The sequence below is a fragment of the Lissotriton vulgaris genome, chromosome 7 (genome assembly GCF_964263255.1).
Source record: "Lissotriton vulgaris chromosome 7, aLisVul1.2, whole genome shotgun sequence".
NCBI classification, from domain to species: Eukaryota; Metazoa; Chordata; class Amphibia; order Caudata; family Salamandridae; genus Lissotriton; species Lissotriton vulgaris.
The window spans coordinates 1,192,203,802-1,192,226,272 of NC_141695.1; the positions used below are offsets into that span (position 1 = coordinate 1,192,203,802).

The 22,471-nt window shown below is 53.7% G+C and overlaps 1 protein-coding gene across 1 annotated transcript in view; it reads left to right on the forward strand.

Moving 5' to 3' along the window:
• The window catches only part of SRCAP (Snf2 related CREBBP activator protein), a 1,720,489-nt gene that overhangs the window by 1,439,133 nt on the left and 258,885 nt on the right, over positions 1–22,471 (forward strand). Inside the window, exon 29 of the mRNA XM_086931673.1 lies at positions 4,986–5,182. Coding sequence (XP_086787799.1) covers positions 4,986–5,182 — 197 coding nt within the window. The remainder of the gene's footprint in view (positions 1–4,985; positions 5,183–22,471) is intronic.

The following is a 22,471-nucleotide window of genomic DNA, read 5'->3' on the forward strand; positions in this document are numbered from 1 at the left end:
GCACATAGGTCTCCTCTTCAGAGACTGGTGGACGAAGCGGACAGAGCGAGCCCTCCTAGACACAGGCATGAGGTCTCCGGAGAGAAGGTGCGGCCGGTCACGTTCTCCGAGACGCGAGGAACGCACTGTGAGATCGAGACACAGGAGGAGTAGTGCACACCGAAGAAGTAGGAGAACACCATCTCCTTCCTCGACTTCCTCCACCCGATCCTCCAGGAGGGATTACTCCCCCACACTATCGGACAGCCCGATTTCCAGGGTCTCTCCCATAGACGACATTACCACCTACCTTGAGGTTCTGCCGAGAGGTGCGCAGAAGCTCAATATTGAGATGTCTGTCCCGCAAGCCACGACAACAGTGATTTTCGAGACTCCATTAGAAGACAGCATCTCGACCTTTGCTGCCATTGGTTCCTGGGATCCTTGACCTTGTCATGAACACTTTTTTAACTCCAGCAACCATTAAGGCGGTGCCGGCTCGTCTCTTGAAGAAATACAAGCTAGCTACCTAAGATCCGGTCTTCATCAAGACGGATCCGCCGGCAGACTGTCATTGTTGCGGCAGCGAAGAAGACGCATACTGTTTCGGCCACTTCTGTTCCACCAGACAAATAAAGCAGGTCCCAGGATTCGTGGGGTCGCAGGGCCTGCACTTCTGCTGCTGCCTCCCTTAAAGTCTCCAGCGCGACTGCGTTGCTTGGCAGGTATGACAGAGCTCTCTGGGACTCTTTTGAGCGTTTCAAAACCAAGCTCACCAAGGAAGACCAAAAGGATTTCGCTGAGATAGTCACAGAGGGATCTTTGGTGGCTAACCAAGTGATTAGCACAGCGGCAGATGGTGCGGTTCTATCAGCGCACTCTTACACGCATGGTATATGCGACAGGAGATCGTCCGGGTTATGATTAACAGGACTGAAGCCAGATGCTCAGCAAAGAATCATGAACCTCCCGTTCTCTGGCTCTTCTCTCTTCGGCACTCACGCTGACTAAGAGATGAATTTGATGAAAACCGAATTGGACACGGTCAAGGCGGTTGGGTTGGAGAAGAAGGAGTTTAAGCACCGCTACAAATCCAACCAGCGCAAGGGGCCTCAACAGGGGATTCAAACCCCTCCGTGGTCCCAAAACAAGAACCAGGGGAAGACCCAGTTTCGAGGAGGAAAGTCCAACAGAGGTAGAGGTGGTCACCAACAGCAGTCCTCTACCACGACGAGAGGCGGGAAGTCATGAACAGTGGCTTCCTCCGCCGCCGTTGCCCACTCAAGTGGGAGGAAGTACTTCTCAACATCTAGCAGAGTGGGCCAGCATCACAGGAGATCGCTGGGTGCTGAATATACTACGCAATGGATATGCGCTACGTTTCCGTGCACTTCCGAAGGACATACCACCAAAAGTCTCGCCCTCATCAGTTAAAGCTGGTTCGAAAAGAGGTGAGAGCTCTTCTCCAAAAGCAGGCGATAGAGGAGGTTCCACCCTCTCAAAGAGGAAAAGGAGTTTACTCCAGATACTTTCTTGTCCCCAAAAAAGATCAGGAGGACAAGTTTCGACCAATTCTGGACCTTCGACTTCTGAACAAGGTCATTGTGAAGGAGAAGGTTCGCATGTTGGCCCTTCACCAAATATGTCCACATCTGCAAGTAGGGGATTGGATGTGTTAGGTGGACCTCCAAGATACGTACTTCCACATCTCCATCGCAAAACGTCATCGGAAGTACCTGCAGTTTGTGGCCACAAACATTATCAGTACAAGGTCCTGCCCTTTGGCCTGAAATCGGCTCCGTGAATCTTCACCAAATGCATGGCAGTGGTGGCAGCTTTTCTTCACAGAAAAGGTCTCTTCGTCTATCCTGATGTGTCCTGCAGCCAGCAACCTCGAATACCCCGGAGGACCTGCCAGACTTCACTTCCAAAGACTTCTTCTCCCGTGAACAGATTGGATCAACTGCAACCTCTGGCAGCAGCCAGAGACTGCAAATCCAGCCCACTCTGCACCCGCCGAACACAGCCCAAGCCATTCTACGGGCGGCCATAGAGAAAGGGGAAATCAGTCACCAGGGCAACTCCCTGTTGTTCTATCCTGACTACACCACTGCGGTTCAGGCGGCTCTCCGTGAGTTCCTACCGGCAAAACGACTCCAAAAGCATGAGATCTCCTACTCATTGGCATACCCTGCCATACAGCGCATCAAACAAGGCTCCAAGACTGATCCCAGAGAGGCGTTGGCTTTTGCTGAAAAACTGGACAGGTCACATCGTTCTTCGCCTGCCAACTTCCAAGCTGCTGTTGATGACAATCTAAGTGATAATCACTGACCTGTTGGCAAGCTCTGTTTTTATGCTCTTGGGACTTTGTCACTCAGGCTCTCAGTTTGAATGGTGATTACTGAATCAACGTTGCCTATTAAGCCATCACAGTTCATATATTTGCTGCTGGCATGGTGTCCTCTACTTCTTGATGCTCATTCCTTGTTGTCTGACACCACTTATGGCTTGGCCACCCTGTCTTTCTGGCAGGGGCGTATGCTGAGCGTTGCCATGCCCCCACGGGATGATTCCCTTCACGGACACAGTCCTTTCCCTTCCTAGTTGTGTGTTCCTGGGGTGGGAATGGGTGGTACGGATTAGTTACTTACCTGTAATCCTAGTTCTCTGTTGGGCTGGGGCCAAGTCAGTGGGCGTCTTCTTCTTGTTAGCTGGCTGCCCGGCTGTTTTGTCCTTCTTTTTCTCTTGTCGTTTCTGGATCTGAGGAAGAAGTTCAGGGTGCCCCCTCAATACTAGATTTACGGGCGTCCCAGGTAGGTAGAGGGCAGGCACCAACGGGTCCCTTCCCTGGGGTGGGTACACCCCCTATTGTGCCACCCTCCAGTCAGAGGGGGGGCGGGGGGGGGGAGCCTGTCCCAGGTTGGTTGGGTCCCCCCATGCTCAAGATGGCGGGGACTCAGTTGTACTTCACCTCGCCTCCCCCACCTGAGGGGTGGAGTGGGTAGAGGTGGGCACACTTCTCTCCCTCACTTGTTTTTCCTGCCGGTTCTCCCGCCCAAAGTGGGGGGTAGAACCAGTGGGGACTTGCTGAAAGCAGTAAGTGGCATGGGGAAGCTCACAAAGGCGTCATGCATTTGAAGCTTCCCCTTTGTGAACCTTGCCCATCCTGGGGTAGGAGACCTGGCACCTCGTCCCAGGATGTACGTTGTTTCAGGCCCCGAGAACTCGACCCAGGGGTCCAGAAACATGTCTGTTGATGGCAGCCTAAGCAGCCACTCAGTCAGGACACTAGAGGTGGGTTAATTTTCAGGGGGCATCTCTGAGATGCCCTCTGTATGCATTTTCCATTAAATCCCACACTGGCATCAGTGTGGGTTTAATGTGCTGAGATATTTGATACCAAACTACTCCGTTTTCAGTGTAGCCATTATGGTGCTGTGGAGTCGTAATGACCAACTCCCACCACCATATACTCTTAATGGCAGCACTGCACTTACAATGTCTAAGAATGGACTTAGACACTGTAGGGGTATAGGGCTCATGCACTTGTACCCTCACCACTGGTATAGTGCACCCAGCTAGAGGGGCGACTGATCTATGCCATGTCAGTGGAGTGCAGGCATGGCACACAGATGTGTGCCATGTCGACTCTTCACTTTGTTCTGCGCCAGAACACGCAGCCTGCAAAGGCAGTGTGTGAGTGTAGTGGTACAGGACCTCTAAGGGTGGCACAATAAGTGCTGCAGCCCATAGAGGCCTTCTCTGGTCAGTGTCCTCGGTTACTGTAGTACCATTTACCAGGGGCTGACCTGTGGCCAGAGATGCCAATTGAGTTTTGTTTTGGGAAAGAAAACCGGCCCTGGGAACCTGATTGGCAGGGACTTAGGGCACACCAAGTAAATGTGCACCAGTAGTCTGGCAAAAAGTGGGGAATTACTGCAAACAAAACCGACTTTCCTACACCTGTCATTCTGCGGTCTTTCTTTTCCAGTCCTGCAGCATCAACAGAAAGGGTTTTGCACCCACTAGAGGTATGCAGGTGCATAAACTTACACGAACAAGATCAATGTTGTGAGCTCATCAGACCAGCTCTTTATTTCCTTTGACGAATACGTAGATCCCTATCCAAGTCAGCTATAGGATAATGGCTATGAGTCTGCATCACTTTCTGCCACAAGGAGCCAAAGCAACTACTCCAGGGCAGAGCAATGTTGCATTCCATGGGAATCGTGGTGACTGCTGCATTCTACTTTGGTATGTTCCTGCAAAACATCTGCTATGCAGGCACACACTCATCAGACACTACGGCCTGGACCTCAATGCAGCAGCCGATTCAGCAATGGGGCACGCAGACCTCCGCTGCCTGTGCCTGCAAGCAATAAGTCTGTGTACCTTTTTATCTATTAATGTTATGCACTGCTTGCTATTCTGATTTAATGTGTATATATGAAAGATCCAGCGCTGGAGAAGATATCCTTCTAATTACCTGTTACTCCAAGTCTCCAGCGACTGTATCTTTCATATATTCACATGCAATTCTCCCTCCTTCCCAGTCAGAGCCTCATTTATACAATCTACTCCTCACTCTCGTGCTGTGAAATCTTTGCTATGGTTACCTGTAAGGGGGATTAGGAGGCTCAGCACTTCCACCTAATTGGCTGAAGTTCAAGTTGCTGCAAATGAGCTGGATGTGCTACTAAGCAAACATGCTTTTTGAGGCCTATGGCCATTCAACTTCTTAACTCCTATTTAAAGTTACCAGGAATTCCCAGGCTGATGAGCAGGTAATTATTAAAGGATATACTATATGAAAGCGAACAATGTTGGAGAAATTGAATTACAGCTAAGTTATCTTTTGTCCAGTTTCAGACGGATATGTGACTGTCTTCTTTCTGTTCTACCACATGCTGGTGATGACCATTACACTTTGTTGCACATGTTATTGTCTTGTGCTTTGACATCCTCTGAGTAGTCTCCCTTTTTAATTTTGTTTTAAATTCTAGTCCCTCATGGACCGGTTTAATGCTGACAAGCGCATTTTCTGCTTCATCCTATCAACACGCAGTGGTGGAGTGGGTGTCAACCTTACAGGAGCAGACACTGTGATTTTCTACGACAGTGATTGGAACCCCACAATGGATGCTCAAGCACAGGACCGGTGCCATCGGATTGGACAAACAAGAGATGTTCATATCTACAGGTAAGCCTAGATTTTGCTTACTCATTCTATGATCCCTTCTCCGTCTGACCCTGTACATATGACCAGTCTCTGCCAAACCATTGAATAGACTAGCTATGTCTATATTTACAAGTAAGCCCGACTACTCTTCCTTCCTGTAATCTCACACACACCAACAGAAACACACGCCCTTTTTCCACTCAGTTCTGTAGGCCAGAGATGTCCAGAAGTGTAAACCTATTTCCTTCCTTTGCCACTTCCACAAGCAACAACCACGCCTATCCAGTTTGGATAAGAAAGAGAGGTGTCAGTTTCTACAGATGAGCCTGGCCTTTTTTGTTCTTCTCCTGTTACCCAATGTCTCATGTATTCCCTTGCGCTGTACACACCCAGAAGGCAGTCCTCTTGCCATTAATGTCATCAACTCCCAGATAGTTGGCTGTCACTACTGTCTGATGTTGACTGCTCTCTTAATAAGTTAAATACGTTGGCAACAATAAAGACTCATATGAAAGACCAGCATTTTAAAGTGCTATTGTCATCCAAAACTATCTGATTAGGCATTTCTTTAGTAGCTTTCTTCGAGTTCAAACCCCTCAATCTCCCCCCCACCCCCAAACACACACATACACACACATACCCCCCCAACAAACTTGGTGATGCGTCTATCCGAAAATACTTCACCTTATGGCTATCTCGGAGGGTAAGACGGATCCTTAAACTTTTTCTCCTAGCAACCAATAGCTCCTGCTATGTAACTCCTGTCACTTGTCTGTCCACCCTGAAAGTGCTAACATTTGGTATTTAAATGACGCTTCCTAGTGGGATTGCCAGTTCATGGAGACTAGGTCAGTTGTCAGTTCAGATAACCGGGTTCAATCCCAGTCAACATAATTCAAAGCAGAAGTTCCAGTCTGAACCCCACTTGATCTGCATGTAATGTCTAGGGCCAGAACACAATCCTTCTACATGTGACTCCTGTGCGATCATGCATCTAAAGGCCTTCCGGGGGTTTGGGAAGCTGAGTTATGTTTGAGATATGCCCATAAGGTGACCCCTAAACATTCCCTTTACTCTCCCTCAGATAAGTCTCCTGACAAATCTAAAAATAATAAATATAAAATAATAATAAAAACAAAAGGCAAATCGTGAAAGAGTCCTCTCACAAGAAGCATAAGTAACATCCCAGAAAGTTACGTTTGAATGAATGGGGTTGGGTCCTTGTCAGACTAGTGAAGGCTGGACCGTTAAACCTGTGCACACAATAAAAAGTACCTTCCTAGTTGTCTTTACAATCCAATTATTTTACAGAGAATGTTCGCATAAATCTGAATATCCACAAGAGTAACCATGAGTAGATATATTATCATTGTGGGGAAGTGAAGTGACCAAAATATGACTGTATATTACATCTTTTTAGACACCATGTAGGAAAGTGCCTCTTTTTGCATGGTTACCCCCTAACTTTTGACGGGATACCTAATGTCAGCTTGACTGACTGTGTGCTGGGATCCTACTTACCAGGCCCAAGCACCTGTGTTCTTTCATAAAATGGTACCTTTGTACCAACAATTGGCACACCTCTGGGTCACATGTAAGTCCCTAATAAAAGGTAACCCTGTTACTAATGGCCTTGTAACCAGAGAGGGCCTCTGAGGGCATCAGCATGTATTGTGCTACCCTCCGAGACCCCTCCCCAAAACATCCCTACCCTGCCATTGCTGGCTGCGTGTTTTGGTGCAGACCAAACTGAAGAGTTTACAAGGCACACACCCCTGTGTGCCATGCTCACAAACACTGCCTGTGGCATGGGCAAGTCACCCCTCTAGCAGACCTTAAAGGCAGGGTGAACCAGACCCAGGTGAGGGTATAGCTGCAATAACACTATGCCCCTACAGTTTGTGTCATTCCCAGACATTGTAAGTGCAGTGGAGCCATTTTGAGTACACGGACTGGACGTTTGTCAACAAGAACTCCACAGCTCCTTGATGGCTTTACTGAATTCTGGGTGATTTGGTATCAAACTACCCCGAACATTAAACCCACACGGATGCCATTGTGGGATTTAATGACAAATGTGCCACCACTAGACAGATTTCTGGACCCTGGGTAGAGAGCCCTCTGCTCTCTGGGTATGGAAACAAAGTACATCCTGGGCAGGTGTCCTGCTTCTACCCCCAGTATGGGCAGGGTCCTCAAAGAGGTAGCTTCAAAAGCATGCTGCCTTTTTTTAGCTGCCCCCACCCTTCTGCTGCTATGAACAGTTGGCTCCCACTAGTTCTGACCCCCATTTTAGGCGCCAGAACTGCTGGGACCTTACTCGACATGTTTTGATAATGCTATGCCAAAGTTAGCAATAACCGCGCGGATTATAATGCACTTAAGAGTATATGGTATAGCGTTATCATGGAACAGCTATAAGGACATGGTTCCGAAAGCTGCAGACAGGCTCAGCTCATGCTAGAGCACCATCTCACATAATTCTAAGCACTCTGCCTTCAGGATTGATAAGGCCTGACATAGGAGTGACTTATAGGCAGATATGTGTCCATATCTGAAAGAAACACGTTAGTGTTAAATTCCTTACCCTAGAATATCCCCAGGCGTCAGTCTGGATCCGGAAACTTTTGCGTAGCAGTACCCCTGCGCGTCGGTAGGCGTCGTCTGCAGGCGTCCCCTGCGGCTCCGCGTCCGTCGTCGGCGTCGTGCGCCGTGATGACGTCGCTGGAGTATATAGACTCCGCCTCCGCCTCCGCGCGCTGACGTCAGTCCTTCTTTTTTCCGCGCCAGTAAGCGCAGATCCGAAGAGCAGTACTCCGGTCTTTTGACCAAGTTTGTTAACTTTCTAATCTCTTTTTGGTGCCTGGTAGGATGCCCGGTTTCAAGAATTGTGACGGTTGTGACCGCACGATGTCGGTCACGGACCATCACCGACTCTGTCTCCGGTGCCTGGGCCCCGACCACGACGTGGACGCCTGCGTCGACTGCCGGGCTCTCACTAACGAGGCTAGACGGGAGCGGTCCCGCAAGCTGCTTGAGCTCCGGGTGTCGGCCCCGCGTCGGGAACGGTCCCGGTCCGGCCGGAGGTCCAGGGAGTGTTCGAGGGAGCGGTCACGGAGCAGCGCCGAGAGCTCTGGAAGTCGTCACCATTCGTCGGGCTCTTCAGGTAAGAAACACAAGAAGTCGGGGCGTCGTCATCGTACCCCCGACTCCCCCGCGACGCGGCCGGGGGTTCGGGTGACCCTAACCCCGCGGCTCCGCGAGAGTCGCCGGCGCGGCCTGCCCCATACCCTCCGGTCCCTGGGCACTGGGCGACGCCTGAGGAGATTGAGGCGTTCCTCATGGCCATGAGGGCGCTCATTTCTCCGACGGGGCCTACGGCGCCTTCGGGCCCAGTGCTACCGTCTGAGGGCCCTGGCGGGTTGGGTGTCCCTGGCTCGACGCCATCGGGTGCTTCGGCCCCGGTGCCGCCGACGGCTCCGACCCCGGCGCCGCAAGGGCCTTCGGGGTCGACGCCGGGTGGTCTGCCGGCCGCTCCGGCGCCGATTCCATCGGGGTTACCCCCGACGCCTTCCCCGCGCGGCGCCGGTTCTCCTGTGCCGGCTTCGGCCGGCGCCGGGGCTCCGGGCGGCGCCGTCCCCATACCTTCCCCGAATCCGGACGCGGAGTCGGACCGACGTCGCTCGACGCCGATGGGGCCTGTGAACCCCGAGGAGCCGGTCTACATCGTTGACTCCGAATATGGAGATGATGAAGACTACGGGGAAGGTTGGGAGGGGTCTGAGGACCCTCTGTCACGTGAGTGGCAGTATGACCCGGACTGGACAGGTGATTTGGGGGACGCCAGTGGTCTGGACGACTCTCCTAACCCTGGCTTTGTCTCTCCTCCTTCCGTGGCGTCGGAGGAGGGAGCTGCATATTCAGTGGTGCTGATGAGGGCTGCCAAGGCCTTACACCTTGAGCTCCCCGTCGCGGCCGTGAGGCCTAACTTCTGTAGTAGGGGATCTCTGTGTATAGTCATAATCTAGTGAATAATCCCGCCCATGTGCGTGGACCCCGGCAATCAAAAATAATCTCTTAAGGTGTCAAAATAATGCAGAAACTGCAAAGACACTTAAGAGAGAATTTAAAGACAAATAATGCAGCCTATATCCACAGGCTACACTGTCCAGTACTTCAACTAGAATTTCCACCAAAAAAACACCACACACAACACAGCCTGCAGTTTCTACCATAGAGAAACTTGCCTCCCCCAGTCAAAGACTCTGGAATGATAGAGAGGAAGGTAGGGACAGACAAGCCCCATAGGCTGCCATTATGTGGCTTAAATAGGATACTGTGCCTTTAAGAGAACTTTCCAGAACTTCTCCCAGTATCCCAGAATGCATAGCAGGTCCCTCTTACTTCAGTTCTTTTTTCCGGCTCCTGCTTACAGGACCCTGGCATTGAGCTCTCCCTTTTCCAAGGGTTTATTGAATTCGTTTTTGCACTTTTAACTTTTAAAAGTGTTGCTGTTACTGCTTGGTGTTCTCTTCTCACTTTGGTGCTGTTTTTTAGGCGTTTTGGGGCTCCGAAATGCCTGGACTTTTTGTCAAGTGCCCAGCATGTGAGAGGAAGAAGGCCAAAAGCGACCCCCATGATGTCTGCATCGTGTGCCTTCCAGACGATCATGGCCCTGAGGAGTGTGTTATCTGCCAGCAACTTTCTGCTAGGACGCTCAGGGACAGATTGAAGATCAGGCTGGCTGGCCTGGAGGATAGGCGCCAACGTGCTGCAGGTGGGTCTGGGCAGCCTGGGAGGGATCCCTCTGCCTCTGCTGAGGCCCCTGGGGGGCTCCCCAGGGGCAGGAAGTCCAGCCAACGGTCCCATTCTCCGTCGGCGTCGATGGCATCGACGACGGCGTCGAGAGGGATGACGACGGCGTGCTCCCCTTCTCCCCGGGGCTCCGGGTCGAGACGGCGCGACGGCTCGACGGCGAAGGAGAAGCCGACGTCGAGGCCGCCGTCGACGTCATCGTCTTCGTCGACGTCAGGGTCATACCGACGCCGAAGGCACAGTGGCGTACATCGACGCTCGCCGTCGAGGCGGCGCCGACGCTCGCCGTCGAGGCGACACCGTCGGTCGTCGTCGAGGCGACACCGTCGATCTCCATCGCGGCGACGCCGCCGATCGACGTCGAGGGGCTCCTCGACGTCGGGAACATCAAGGCGACGGCGGCGCTCGTCGTCGAGGGCGGACCGCCCGACGTCGAGAGGACGCCGAAGGTCGACGTCGAGGAGTCGGCGTTCGACGCCGAGGAGGAGGCGGTCGACGCCGAGGAGACGGCGCTCGACGCCGGAGTCCAGGAGACGTCATTCGACGCCGGAGAAGCGTCGTTCTGCGTCCAGCAGACAGCGGTCAGCGTCGGGGAGCAGGTCACCCGCTCCAAAACGGCGGAAAAGGGACTCTAGTCCCAGGAGTCACGCTGCTTCCAGCGGTGGTCGCAAGAGGAAGAGGTCGCCTGCGGATGGGGATGGATCTCCGCGCCCCTCGCCTGGTGGGACACCGGGCTCGGTGTACTCGGAAGTGTACACTCCGTCCCGGCCCAGGACTCCGACTCCTCCCCCGTGCCTAAGGAGGACCCTCCGCCCAAACCACCACTGCCTTCAGAGGACACTCCTCCACCTCCGGTCCCTCCGCATGGGCCCGCACCGCAGCCGAAGGTTCCTCCTCCGAGGTCCACTTCCCTGCCGTCCCTGCCTGCTCCTCCCAAGGGGACTCCGAAACCGAAACCCCGGGAGGAACCGAAGATGCCTCGTGATGAGCCAAGGAAGACCCCTCCGCGCAAACCGAAGGAGCGCCCACGGGCTGGCAGGTCTCGCTCTCGCTCTGGGCGGAAGGACAGATCGAGGCACAGATCTTCCACGAGATCGAGGCACCGCCATAGGAGGCGCGAGTCTCGCTCTCACACGAGGTCCTCTGGGACCAGGGATTATTCACCTACCCTATCGGGGTCTCCGGACACCAGAGTGTCCCCGATAGATGACCTGGTGGCCTTTCAGGACGTACTGTTGCGGGGCGCAGCGAAGCTCGGCATCTCCCTGACGGTGCCTACACCGAAGACATCGGTCATCTTCGAGACGCTGCATCAGAGGCATCTGTCTCGTCCTCTCCTGCCCCTGGTGCCGGGCCTGGAAGAACCTGCTATGGCTCTGTTTCTCACCCCGGCTGTGACGAGGGCGGCCCCTTCGAGGTTACTTAAGAAGTACCGAGCTCCCGAATCGGATCCGGCCTTCTTGAGGGCCGAGCCTCCACCTGACTCCGTCATCGTCACGGCGGCCCGCAAGCAGCATGCCACCACCCCGACCTCCACGGTTCCCCCGGACAAGGAATCGAGATGGATGGACTCGGCTGGAAGGAAAGTTTGTGGTACTTCCGCGACCTCCATGAAAGCGGCGAGTGCCACGGCTTTGTTGGGTCGCTACGACCGCGCCCTCTGGGACTCCCTTGAGCGCTTTGCGGAGCATTTGCCCCGGGAGCAGCGTGAAGACTTCACGGAAGTCCTGAGTGAGGGGATGCTGGTGGCCAACCAGATAATCAGCGCGGCTGCGGACTCTTCCCTGTTGGCGGCTCACGGATTTTGCCACGGGATCAACCAGCGGCGTCACGCATGGCTCCGGCTTACGTCCCTGAAACCGGACGCACAGCAGAGGGTGGCCAATCTGCCGTTTTCCGGTGAGACCCTCTTCGGGAAACATGCCGATGATGAAATGGCCCGCATGAAGGCGGAGGCCGAAACGCTGACGGCTGTGGGCCTGGAAAAGCCCAAGGAGAACAAGAAGCAGTACCGCCCCTTCCAACGGCGGTTCGGCGGACAGGGCCGAGGTCGAGGACAGGCCTCAGGACACTCCCAGCAGCAGCAGCAGTTCCGGAAGCCGTTCCAGAAGCGGCAGAGGGGCAGGGGAGGCCAGCAATCGGCTCCGGCGCCCAAGGGCCAGGCGGGGCCTAGGCCCTAGGAACTTACTTCCCCCGGATCCGTTACCCACTCCGGTAGGGGGAAGCATCCAACTTTTTCTGGCAGAGTGGAGAAAAATTACTCAGGACAAGTGGGTGCTGAATATTGTTTGCAATGGATACAGTCTTCGATTCACCAGCCCTCCTCCAGCTATTCCCCCGGTCAGCTCGCAGTTTCAGCTGCGCGAGCTTCAGGCGGAAGCGGATATCCTGTTGAGGAAACGGGCGATAGAAGACGTACCTCGGTCTCAGAGAGGAAGAGGTCTGTACTCCCGGTTCTTCCTGGTTCGCAAGAAGGACAAGAACGAGTTCAGGCCCATTCTGGATTTGCGACAGGCAAACAAATGGATTCGCAGAGAAAAGTTCCGCATGCTGTCGTTGCATCAGATTTACCCTCAGTTGCAACAGGGGGACTGGCTTTGCGCTATAGACCTACAGGATGCTTACTTCCATGTGCCCATTGCACACAAACACAGGAAGTTCCTGCGGTTCCAAGTCTGCACCAATCACTATCAATACACAGTACTCCCATTCGGACTGAAGTCTGCGCCGAGGACGTTCTCGAAGTGCATGGCGGTGGTGGCAGCACACCTGAGGAAGAACAAGGTGTTCGTCTACCCGTACCTGGACGATTGGTTGATCAAGGCATCCTCCTTCTCGGAAGCGCGAGCACACTTCCAGAAGACGTGCGTTCTCTTGAACAAGTTGGGGCTGCACATCAACATGGCCAAGTCTGTCCCGACTCCGGTCCAATGCATACAGTACTTGGGAGCCTCCATCAATACGCTGTCAGCAAGCGTGTCTCCTTCGGAAGAGCGACGATTATCACTCCTTCGAAAGGCTCAGGCTCTTATGACGACTCCATCTACAACAGTGAGGACGGTGTCTTCTCTACTGGGATCGATGGCCTCTTGTATCTTCCTGACGCCACACGCACGGCTGCACATGAGACCGTTGCAGGAGTGCTTGGAGGACCAGTGGGATCAGAGGAAAGGATCTTGGGACGACAGGATTCGGCTGTCGCTGCATGCTCTTCAGTCTCTGAAGTGGTGGTGTTCGGCGAAGGATCTCCTAAAAGGGGTTCCCTTTCACAAGGACATACCCAAGCAGACTGTCGTGACGGATGCGTCTCTTCTGGGATGGGGAGCGCACTCCGGGACTCTACAGATTCAAGGCACGTGGTCACCGATGGAGGCCACGTATCACATCAATTTCCTGGAACTCAGGGCTGTTCACTTGGCGCTGAAGGCTTTTCTTCCGTCCTTCCAGACCAACTCTCTGCTTGTACAGACGGACAATACCACCACGATGTATTACCTCAACAAGCAGGGGGGCTCGAGATCGCGTACCCTGTCTCAGGAGGCGCAGACGATCTGGCACTGGCTTCTAGCCAGAGGACTGTCGATAACGGCCACCCATCTGCCAGGTGTGCAGAATGTTCAGGCAGACGCACTGAGCAGGCTGCTTCAGGAAAACCACGAATGGGTCATAAACGACGAAGTACTAGGAGAAGTCTTCGCAAGGTGGGGAACTCCAGACGTAGATTTGTTCGCCACCGCCGAAAACAGCAAGTGCAGAGACTTCGCCTCCAGGTACTTCCAACAAGGGACGCTGGGGAATGCGTTGTGGATCAGCTGGACGAACAGCTTTCTGTACGCCTTTCCTCCCATTCCCCTGATTCCGGCGGTGCTCATCAAGCTGGCCCGATCCAGGACTCGGATGATACTCATCGCCCCGGAGTGGCCCAGGCAGTGGTGGTTCACGGACCGGCTTCACCGGTCTCTCCTTCCTCACATTCGGTTGCCGTGCAGGCCGGACCTTCTCACGAAGTTCGGGGGACGGATGTTACACCCCAACCTCTCGTCTTTGAGTTTGGCGGCATGGCTCCTGAGATAGTGCAATATGGCCATCTGAATCTGCCCGATGATTGCATGGACATACTGAAGGAGTCTAAGAGACCTTCCACTCGGACTTCATATGCTTACAAGTGGAAGAGGTTTTGTATATGGTGCCGTTCTAAGGACCATGATCCTACTACCTGCAAGGAAGATGTCATCCTTCCTTATCTTTTACATTTGGCGCAGTCTGGCCTTAATGTCCATTCCATTAAGGTACATCTTGCTGCATTGACTGCCTACAGGAAATGCCCTTCACAGACTTCCTTTTTCCAGATCCCTGTGATCAAAGACTTTCTGGAAGGTTTGAAGAAGGTATTCCCTCCTGTCAGGCTCCCTTCGCCTTCGTGGGAATTGAATGTGGTGCTGTCCAGATTGATGAAGGAGCCTTTTGAGCCTATTCATAAGGCTTCGTTGCAGCACCTGTCCTGGAAGGCGGCGTTCCTCGTGGCCATTACATCGGCCCGCAGGGTGAGTGAAATTCAGGCGTTGTGTTGTAATGAACCTTATACTGTATTTCATGCTGCTAAGGTTGTTATGCGTACTCACCCTAAATTTCTTCCCAAGGTTATTTCGGATTTTCATATCAACCAGACTATAACTTTGCCTACGTTTTTTCAGAACCCTTCATCCCCAGCGGAGAGGTCTCTCCATTCCCTGGATGTGAGGAGGGTCTTGAAATTTTATCTGGATAAAACCAAAGATATTCGTAGGTCTGACCAGTTGTTTGTCAATTATGGATCGGTCAGGACGGGTCTTGCGACCTCTAAGCAGTCCATCTCTAGGTGGATTGTGTCCTGCATACAATTGTGTTATCAGAAAGCTAATAAGACCTTAGGGGGTAAGCCTAAGGCTCATTCCACCAGGGGCAAAGCTGCCACGACGGCTCTGCTCCGTAATGTGCCGTTTGCTGAAATATGCAAGGCAGCCACTTGGAAGTCGGTTCATACCTTTGCTAAGCATTACTGCCTGGACACTGACGCCAGGGCAGACGCTCAGGTTGGACAGGCTTCGCTGCGGAATTTGTTCGCACAGTAGTGGCGTTATGTATTATTCTCCACCGCCGCTTTGGTGTGGGGATGGGCTTGCCATTCTATTCACTAGATTATGACTATACACAGAGATCCCTTACTACAGAAGGAGTAGTTTCTGTCCTGTAACTCCAGTTCTGTAGTAGGGGTATCTCTGTTATAGTCATAAGCGCCCGCCCTCCTCCCCGGTGGAGATTGTTTCATCATACAAGAATGCGACAGGTCTGGCGTGCTTCGCCTTCAAAAAGAACTGAAGTAAGAGGGACCTGCTATGCATTCTGGGATACTGGGAGAAGTTCTGGAAAGTTCTCTTAAAGGCACAGTATCCTATTTAAGCCACATAATGGCAGCCTATGGGGCTTGTCTGTCCCTACCTTCCTCTCTATCATTCCAGAGTCTTTGACTGGGGGAGGCAAGTTTCTCTATGGTAGAAACTGCAGGCTGTGTTGTGTGTGGTGTTTTTTTGGTGGAAATTCTAGTTGAAGTACTGGACAGTGTAGCCTGTGGATATAGGCTGCATTATTTGTCTTTAAATTCTCTCTTAAGTGTCTTTGCAGTTTCTGCATTATTTTGACACCTTAAGAGATTATTTTTGATTGCCGGGGTCCACGCACATGGGCGGGACTATTCACTAGATTATGACTATAACAGAGATACCCCTACTACAGAACTGGAGTTACAGGACAGAAACTACTCCATCCTCACTGAGGTCTTCAAACCGCAGTCATGCCCTCAGGAGCCACTGCTGCCGTTTAATGAAGCCTTGTCAGACGTTCTGTTGGGCACGTGGTCCAGGCCCGCTTCAGGTGCGCCTGTTGATCGGAACATGGCCAGACGCCACCGTCCTTGTCCGGACGACCCCAAGTTCCTGTCCACCCATCCCACCCCTGAGAGTCTGGTGATCCAGGCCTCGACCTCCCAGACCGCATTCCCGTCGGCCCCGCCCGACTGGGAATCTAAGAGGTATGACCAGTATGGTAAGAAGGTCTTCTCGTCCCTGAGTCTGGGACTGCGGTCTTGCAACACCGCATGCCTCTTGGGCCGCTACACCCACTCTGTGTGGGACACGGTCGCGGAACTGCTGCCAGAGTGCCCCATGGAGGTGCGGGCGAAGCTCGGCAAGGCTGTGGCTGAGGGCCGAGACGCAGCTAAATATTCCATACGGTGTGGTCTTGATACGACCGACTCGCTGGGCAGAGCTATGTCAACGACGGTGGCGATTCGTCGCCACGCCTGGCTGAGATCCGCCAACTTTTCGGCAGATGTCCAAAATACCTTGATGGACATGCCGTTCGATGGCTGTCGCCTCTTTGGTGACAAGGCGGACCACGCGCTGGAACGCTTCAAGGACTCCAGGGTCACGGCCAAGTCCTTGGGTCTTTCGACCCAGCGCCAGCAAACGGGTTCGTTTCGCTCCTTTCGTGGCCAAGGAAGGGGCGTCCCCACACGTGCTGCCAGCCACGCGCCGCAACAATCCTTTCAACGCGGTGGCGGCCGTGGAAACCGCCGTGGCGGCGGTCGGGGTCAACGGCGGGGTCAGGCCACACCTCCCCCCGCAGCATCTGCCTCCAAATCCTCCTAGTCCGTGCTTTCGGCCCCATGTGACGCCAGTGGGTGGCAGGGTTCGCCATCACCACGCTCACTGGCGCACAATTACGTCGGACAGGTGGGTGCTGCAACTCGTCCGAAGGGGCTACTCCCTCCCCTTCGAGGCCACTCCTCCAGCCATGCCACCGCAGAACCACCGTGTGTCGGGGGACCACTTGACACTTCTGCAGGAGGAAGTTACGGCCCTCTTGGCCAAGGGGGCCATCGAGCGCGTTCCTGGGCCAGAAGTAGGGCGTGGTTGCTATTCCCACTACTTTCTGGTACCCAAGAAGGACAAGGGGGGCCTACGTCCTATCTTGGATCTACGGAACGTCAACGGCTTCCTCCGGAAGGAGAAGTTCAAGATGTTGACGTTAGCTCAGGTCTTGGCTGCTCTAGACCCGCAAGACTGGATGGTAGCGTTGGACTTGCAGGATGCGTATTTTCACATCCCCGTCCTGCCGGCCCACCGGCGTTACCTGCGGTTCACGGTAGGCCAGGAGCACTTTCAGTTTATCGTGCTCCCCTTCGGCCTTACCAGCGCCCCACGGGTGTTCACAAAGGTGATGGCGGTGGTCGCAGCCCATCTGCGCAGGTTAGGGGTTTCGGTCTTCCCCTACCTAGACGACTGGTTGTTGAAGGCGGGCTCGCCCCAGACAGTCGTCCACCACCTTCAGATGACGGCAGACCTCTTGCACGACCTGGGGTTCTCCATCAATGTGCCGAAATCACACCTGTGTCCCTCTCAAAAGCTCCTTTTCATCGGAGCGGTTCTGGACTCGGCGCAGTTTCGGGTTTATCCTTCGGAACGGCGGGTCCGGGATATACAGGCTTTGATTCCCATCTTTCAGCCGCTATCCCGGGTTTCGGTCAGGTTGACGCTGCGGCTGCTGGGGCTGATGGCCTCCTGCATCCTTCTGGTGCATCACGCCTGGTGGCGGATGCGGGCTCTGCAGTGGGACCTGAAGTTTCAGTGGGCCCAGCATCAGGGCAACTTGTCCGACCACGTCTTGATCTCGGAGGGCACTGCGAGACAACTGCAGTGGTGGCTTACGGACCGCGATTGGGTCAGAGGCAGATCCCTCTCCCTTCCCCAACCGGAGCACGTTGTCGTGACGGACGCGTCCCTCCAGGGCTGGGGTGGCCACTTGGGAGAGGCAGAGATCAGAGGCATCTGGTCTCCGGCGGAGTCCCGGCTCCATATCAACCTGTTGGAGGTACGGGCGATTCGTCTAGCACTGAAGGCATTCCTCCCCTTTGTCAACGGGAGTGTAGTGCAGGTGTTCACCGACAACACCACCGCCATGTGGTACTGCAACAAACAGGGCGGAGTGGGGTCGTGGACCCTTTGCCAGGAGGCTCTGCGCCTCTGGCAGTGGCTGGAACGTCAGGGCGTGACTTTGACGGTTCAACACCTGGCAGGTTCTCTGAACGCCAGGGCGGACGAACTCAGCCGTCGGTGCTCGATGGATCACGAATGGCGTCTGAACTCGGACGTGGCGCAAGGCCTCTTTCTGCAATGGGGAGAGCCTTGGTTAGATCTATTCGCCACAGAAGAGAACGCGCAATGTCATCAGTTCTGCGCGTTGGAGTTTCCAAGACGGCACTCGCACGGCGACGCCTTTCGGCGCGAGTGGAGTTGCGGTCTGTTATACGCCTTTTCGCCTATACCACTTCTGCCCAGAGTGCTGGAGAAGATCAGGCGCGACCGGGCCCAAGTTATCCTTGTGGCTCCGGACTGGGCTCGCAGATACTGGTATCCCGAGCTACTCAGCATGTCAGTCGGTCCCCCGATCCGCCTGCCCCTTCAGGAGGACCTTCTGGCGCAGCAGCAGGGGACGGTCCTCCACCCGAACCTGTCCAGTCTCCACCTCCATGCTTGGAGATTGAGCGGCGGCAGTTGAGGCCATTTGACTTGCCTCCTGAAGTCTGTGATGTAATTCTGGCAGCCAGGCGTCCCTCCACGAAGTCGGTATACGCCTGTCGGTGAAACAGATTTGTGGCATGGTGCACAGCAAAGGCTGTGGATCCTCTTTCTGCCCCTCTTTCCGAGGTTCTTCTGTTTCTTCTCTCTCTTGCCCAGCAGGGCTCTGCTCTGGGCACTATCAAGGGCTACCTTTCGGCCCTTTCAGCCTTTCTAAGGCTTCCTGATCAGCCTTCTTTGTTCAAGTTCCCAATTGTAACGAGATTCTTGAAGGGCATCACACACATGTATCCACCTGTTCCGTTTGTGATGCCTCAGTGGGACTTGAACCTGGTTCTGACCTTTTTGATGTGTGCTCCCTTTGAGCCCCTTCATTCTTGTCCTCTCCGTCTCCTGACTTTAAAGACGGCTTTCCTGGTTGCCATCACCTCTGCCAGGAGAGTGAGTGAGCTCCAGGCTCTTTCTGTCCAACCTCCTTTCCTGTCCATTCATCCTGACAAGGTGGTTCTCAGGACTAGACCTTCTTTCCTGCCCAAAGTATTTTCTGCTTTTCACATCGGGCAGTCCATCACCCTCCCCTCCTTCTTCCCGCCTCTGCATCCCTCAAAGGATGAAGAGCGGCTCCATCGTCTGGACCCAAAACCTGCGCTTTCATTTTATATGGATCGCACACGCCAGTTCCGGGTGGATGACCAACTGTTTGTTGGCTATGTGGGTGCAAAGAAGGGACGGGCGATGTGTAAACGAACCATCTCTCGGTGGGTCGTTCTGTGCATCAAAGCGTGCTACTCTTTGGCTCGCAAGGAGCCTCCTGTTGGGCTGAGGGCCCATTCCACTCGGGCCACGGCGGCTACTACTGCCCTGGGCCGGGGAGTCCCTTTGCAGGACATTTGCCAGGCGGCTACGTGGGCCTCGCTGCACACCTTTGCGATGCACTACTGCCTGGACAGTCAAGTCCGGAGGGATGGCTTCTTTGGCCGTTCTGTCCTCCAGGACTTTCTGGTGTAGGAATGTATTGGTTCGCAGACCCACCACCGGGGTTGGTATTGCTGGGGTATCTATTCTAAGGTAAGGAATCTAACACTAACGTGTTTCTTTCAGATGAACAAGTTACTTACCTTCGGTAACGATATATCTGTAAGAAACATTAGTTAGTGTTAGATTCCTTACCGAACCCACCCATCCTCCCCGTTCTGCGAACTGATACCTAGGGTTAAGGACATCCCTTTCAGGGCCCTAGTTTCAAATGGCACCAGTGTTGGTTCTCACATGGCTCTGCGTGTTCTGGCGCGGAAAAGCTGTGTACAAAGAACTGACGTCAGCGCGCGGAGGCGGCGTCTATATACTCCAGCGACATCATCACGGCGCACGATGCCGACGACGGATGCGGAGCCGCAGGGGACGCCTGCAGACGACGCCTACCGACGCGCAGGGGTACTGCTACGCAAAAGTTTCCGAATCCAGACTGACGCCTGGGGATATTCTAAGGTAAGGAATCCAACACTAACTAATGTTTCTTACAGATATATCGTTACCGAAGGTAAGTAACTTGTTCTTTAGGATTAGATATAGGTATAGGGGACACCTACTTACTCATTTCTGAAGCGGAAAGTTCCAGGCATCACTCACGCTGTAGCCTATCAGCCCAGCAGCGCACCGGCCCACCTCTCGCCCACGACCCACCAGCCCACCTCTCGCCGCACCCTCTTCGCGGGTGCCGCTTCGCTGGTGGGCGCTGGTAGAGGCAGCATCTTCAAGGACCAACGTAGGACACAGGCGGCAAGGCGGTAAGGGGCGCGAGGAACCAGCGGGGCTGCGAGCGTGCGGGGACTTCATTTCCCAGAAGTCCCTGCAAGACCGACGGAGAGCTTCCGGTCCGCTCTCCCTGCTGGCCCGCCCCCGCCCATCAAAGCCAGTTAAAAGTGCTCCTCCTCCTCTATCCTGTGGGACACCTACTTACTCATTTCTGAAGCGGAAAGTTCCAGGCATCACTCACGCTGTAGCCTATCAGCCCAGCAGCGCACCGGCCTCCCAGCCCACCTCTCGCCGCACCCGCTTCGCGGGTGCCGCTTCGCTGGTGGGCGCTGGTAGAGGCAGCATCTTCAAGGACCAACGTAGGACACAGGCGGCAAGGCGGTAAGGGGCGCGAGGAACCAGCGGGGCTGCGAGCGTGCGGGGACTTCATTTCCCAGAAGTCCCTGCAAGACCGACGGAGAGCTTCCGGTCCGCTCTCCCTGCTGGCCCGCCCCCCGCCCTTTCCGCCTCCTTCAAAGTAACATCTCACTCCCGCAGCGCGGGACGCAGCCCGGGCGAAGACTGGGCAAAGACAGGGCCGTTTGAGGCCGTTCGAGGACGGCAGAGGACGGCCCCGGCCCTGTCACCCTGTATTCTACTTCGTTCCCGCAGGCCCCCACGATTTCTGACGTATATCACTGACGATCACGATGCGGCCCAAAACCAGAAGCACGTCTAAGAAAGCTACACTGGTGACACAAGTGACCGGTCCTATAGACCTTTTCATATCCAGGGTAAACGACACCATTGATAAGAGTATCATCCTACTGGAGAAAAGAGTCTCCCTGGACCTCATGCAGGCCAAACGATCCTCGCTCGGTTCACTTGCCACTGCAAATTCCCCTGCTCACCAAGTTGCTAATAACTGCTCTTTACCATTGCCACTAACTATCGTTCCTACGATGACTGTTCCAAATTCTGTAGATTTATCCGTAACCCAAACAGACTCTGATCAATCATATGTCGACCTTGAAGCAACCCCAGACTTAGAAGTCTGCCAATCACCAACTGAAAAATTAGACCAGAGTGTCATTAGTAATCCCTTACTACCTGATCCAGTAACGACCTTAGAACCAACAAAAACAAAGAAAAACACCTCCACCCTCCTTAAGGCTATGCCAATTATCAAGGAAAATTCTAAAACAAAAACAAAGAATCACAATCTGATCACGCCCACCCCAAACTCATCGGCAGGTATCCCCTGTTGGGTGGAAAACATGGTTATGGACCTTAAATCAGACCTCGAAGCCAAAATTACAGCACAGATCAAACCCCTAATATCAAAGTTGGACAGACTCACGTCACTAATCAATACGAAATGCAGTTGTAAGACAAGCGGTAATGGTCCCGCTCCAACACACGGGGCAAAGGAAACACTCCCAAAAAAACCATCTAGTATCAAACAAATAACAGGTACAACAAACAAGCCTAACACTTTACCAACCAGAAAGGCGGCAGCAACACAACCCCTAGCCAAAAAAGGGAGTAATCTAGATGCCCCCCCAGACACCTCGGTTGCGGTAGATCTCCCCCCCGCTACACAAATAGATCCAGCAGGTCAACTTAAAACAAACAACCGACAAGTAAAAGGCAATAATGGAAACACCACCATTCCAGCAGAGACCCTCTCCCCAGAAAAACCACTAGAACTGAAGATCAAGCAGTCTCGGCCCAAAATAATCAATTTACCCCCGGAAGCTTCTCCCTTCGTGGTGGTGTTAACAGCTGTTCCCCCACTGAAGGAGGGTGTAAGAGAAACTTTCGCAGAGCTGAGGAATAAATGTGCCCAGTGGCTCCAACTCCATAAACCCTTACCCGCTCACATCAGGGGTGATATCTTCTCCGCACGCAGAGGAGATTGGGTTGGCAGAAGCACAAAGGCAATAGCGGGGGACGTCATCAGCATCAAATTTAGGGAGATAGGGGCATCAAATTATATCTGCAACTCACCCAATAGAGGACCCGCCACCCAAATAAATCCCCTTCCCTTGTCCTATTTCCTACCCCCATCCTCAAGGCAAAATTTCCCCTGTCCCGCTTTCCCATTAAACACTGGGCTCATAAATTCCTCGGAATACAATATGTA